Raw genomic sequence first — 2,783 nt, 5'->3', positions numbered from 1 at the left:
GTGTGTGTGTGTGTGTGTGTGTGTGTGTGTGTGTGTGTGTGTGTGTGCACGTGCTTGTGATTTACATGTTATTAGTGTGTGGGTCTTTCAGGGCCACTGCACTTTATTTATTTGTTATCTCTCTCTCTCTCCCTCTCTCTCTCTCTCCCCCTTAAGGCTTGGCCATTGCTAAGAAGATCCAGATCAGCGACCTGCCCCAGCTGGTGGCTGCCTTCCACAGCTTGGTGGGGATGGCTGCCGTGCTCACATGTGTGGCCGAATACATGATCGAGTACCCCCACTTTGCCACAGACCCTGCCGCCAACCTCACCAAGATAGTCGCGTACCTCGGCACCTACATCGGCGGAATCACTTTCAGTGGCTCTTTGGTTGCGTATGGCAAACTGCAAGGTGAGAGAAGCACAGTCGTGTGTGTGTACGCGTAATATTCCCTGCAGAGCAAACATTTACATTTCCAGTATGCTAATGCACAGAACCTACATTAATGCTTTTATGGTATTTAAAAGTACAGATGTTGACACAGGTAAACAAAGAGTAGGCCTGAACTTTTGCCCTTTGTATGTTTGGGATTTGACTCTTTAAAATAGTTCCTTTACATGGTACAAGTTAGAAGAACATTTATAGACGATTATATTGGTAGTGGCTCCCAAAATGTCTATTCTTCTTTGTTCTATTTGTGTTTACACATCCTTATGATCTTATGATTTCATGAATTAGCACTTAGTATTTCATTTTATTATATTTGCAACAGCTTAGGTATTTCATTACCTGACTAATTGTTAACCTAGTTTACTCGTTTGATTCTTTGTCAGTCCATAACCAACAGTTAGGTGAGCTGTACATTTTATTGCACTTTAATATTTAGGGGTAATAAAAGTAGACGATATGGGATTTTATCATGGATCGAGTTAAAGACTCACAATAAGTTTTAATTGTGGTGAATTTTAATTGTTGGGTTAAACTGTGGATATCATCACAAGTGACTTGTAAAGCTGTAAAGCTGTCTAGCTCTAATAAAAGGAACATATTGCGATTGTCAATATGAATGAACTTCACTCGAAACAGGATTAATAGTATTTTTATTTTTATTTTTTTATGTCAGCTTGGCCGAACTGTAGTTATCAACAAGAGCAGGTCTGACGCTTCATGCTGCTGCTGTATGCTGTGAAGGGGAAAGAGAGAAAAAAAAATAGTTCGTCGGGTTCATGTGCTGGCACCAGTCCTAGCAGTCACTCTGTAATGTCTATGTTGACTTTAAGTGTTTCATGAGGGCAAATTATGTATGATCATGACGTTCAGTTAATGACAAGTCTCAAGTGGTACTGCTATTAAAGCTTTTTTCTGCTGTTTTGATTCATGCCTTTGTAAGACTAAGGTTACAGCTGATTGATATGTAAACACAAGTGTTTATGTGCAGTTATTAGTGGTATTTTATTTTAAATCCTCGATTTAAATCCTGCCTCTCCCTCCCTCTTCTCTCCATGCAGGTGTTCTGAGCAGTGCCGCCCTGGCGCTCCCTGGTCGTCATGCTCTGAACGCCACTCTCATGGCAGCGTGTATTGGTGGGATGATTCCCTACATGCTGGATCCCAGTTACATCACAGGCATCACCTGTCTCGGATCTGTGTCTGCTCTCTCCGCTGTCATGGTACGGCGCATGTGTGTGCATGTCGGGTCTGTGTGTTTTTCTAGGGTCCGTTTTTGCACTCGGTAGCAAAATCTGGAAAAAAATAGTTAAAAATAGCGTATCGCTCATCAGTCTTTAGATTATAATATATAATTTATTGTGCATGTGTGTGTTCCTTCAGTTCTTAAAAGTACACCTACAGTATGTTAACTAGAACAATCTATGATGTGCACCAAGAATTAAAGTACATCTCTAGCTAGTTCCAGTTGTTATGGAGGGATATAGCTGATCATCACATCTGCTGTGTCGTTTACTGTATTAAAGAGCTAATCTGATTACAGCAGTGGATGAACCTCCTCTCCTGCGTTCTTCTTCTCTCCTTCAGGGTGTAACCTTGACGGCAGCTATTGGAGGCGCTGACATGCCGGTGGTAATCACCGTACTGAACAGTTACTCGGGCTGGGCCCTGTGTGCCGAGGGCTTCCTGCTCAACAACAACCTGCTGACCATCGTCGGAGCTCTCATTGGGTCGTCTGGAGCCATTCTGTCATACATTATGTGTGTGGTGAGTGGAGCCAATTTTAAAAACCTGCGCCGTAGAGCTGCTGCCTTGAGTCTCGGCACCACTGCTGTTGCATTTGATGCGGTTTGTAGATCAGCACAGTTGAATGTGGTTGTTCCTCTCCTTTCCACCAGGAGGGACTCTAACTTTACCGCAGTAGAGTCCTTCTTGTAAATACAAATCTCAGGTCACAAATGTGTGTTTTGAGGAAATGTCCCTTTCAAATGTCCTCTGATTGCTGTATTTTGCTGTACACAGTCAATAAAGTTAAGGTAATGTAATTCATTGCAAAACTTCTCTCTCCCCTCTCAGGCTATGAATCGTTCACTGGTTAGCGTGATCTTGGGAGGCTACGGCACGACTTCCACCGGTACAGGAAAACCCATGGAGATCACCGGGACACACACCGAGGTCAACGTGGACCAGACCGTCGAAATGATTAAAGACGCCCAGAGCATAATCATCACTCCAGGTACAACACGCACAAGCACACGCAACCCCACACACACACTTCAGAGGGTCTCTTGTACGTGAGTGGAAAAACATGGTACTTTGACTTTGCCAGTCACTTTTTTTTTTTTTTTTTTTTTTTTT

General features: G+C 42.9%; 1 protein-coding gene across 1 annotated transcript in view; it reads left to right on the top strand.

The window, feature by feature from the left end:
* The window catches only part of nnt (nicotinamide nucleotide transhydrogenase), a 26,706-nt gene that overhangs the window by 15,985 nt on the left and 7,938 nt on the right, over nucleotides 1-2,783 (top strand). Inside the window, exons 15-18 of the mRNA XM_031855677.1 lie at nucleotides 157-390; nucleotides 1,488-1,648; nucleotides 2,013-2,192; nucleotides 2,502-2,661. Of these exons, the coding sequence (XP_031711537.1) occupies nucleotides 157-390; nucleotides 1,488-1,648; nucleotides 2,013-2,192; nucleotides 2,502-2,661 (735 nt within the window). The remainder of the gene's footprint in view (nucleotides 1-156; nucleotides 391-1,487; nucleotides 1,649-2,012; nucleotides 2,193-2,501; nucleotides 2,662-2,783) is intronic.

The sequence above is a fragment of the Anarrhichthys ocellatus genome, unplaced genomic scaffold (genome assembly GCF_004355925.1).
Source record: "Anarrhichthys ocellatus isolate YVR2014 unplaced genomic scaffold, GSC_Weel_1.0 scaffold16, whole genome shotgun sequence".
Classification (NCBI taxonomy): domain Eukaryota; kingdom Metazoa; phylum Chordata; class Actinopteri; order Perciformes; family Anarhichadidae; genus Anarrhichthys; species Anarrhichthys ocellatus.
Note: the sequence above shows the minus strand (reverse complement) of the source record. Positions and strands in the feature narration are given on the sequence as shown.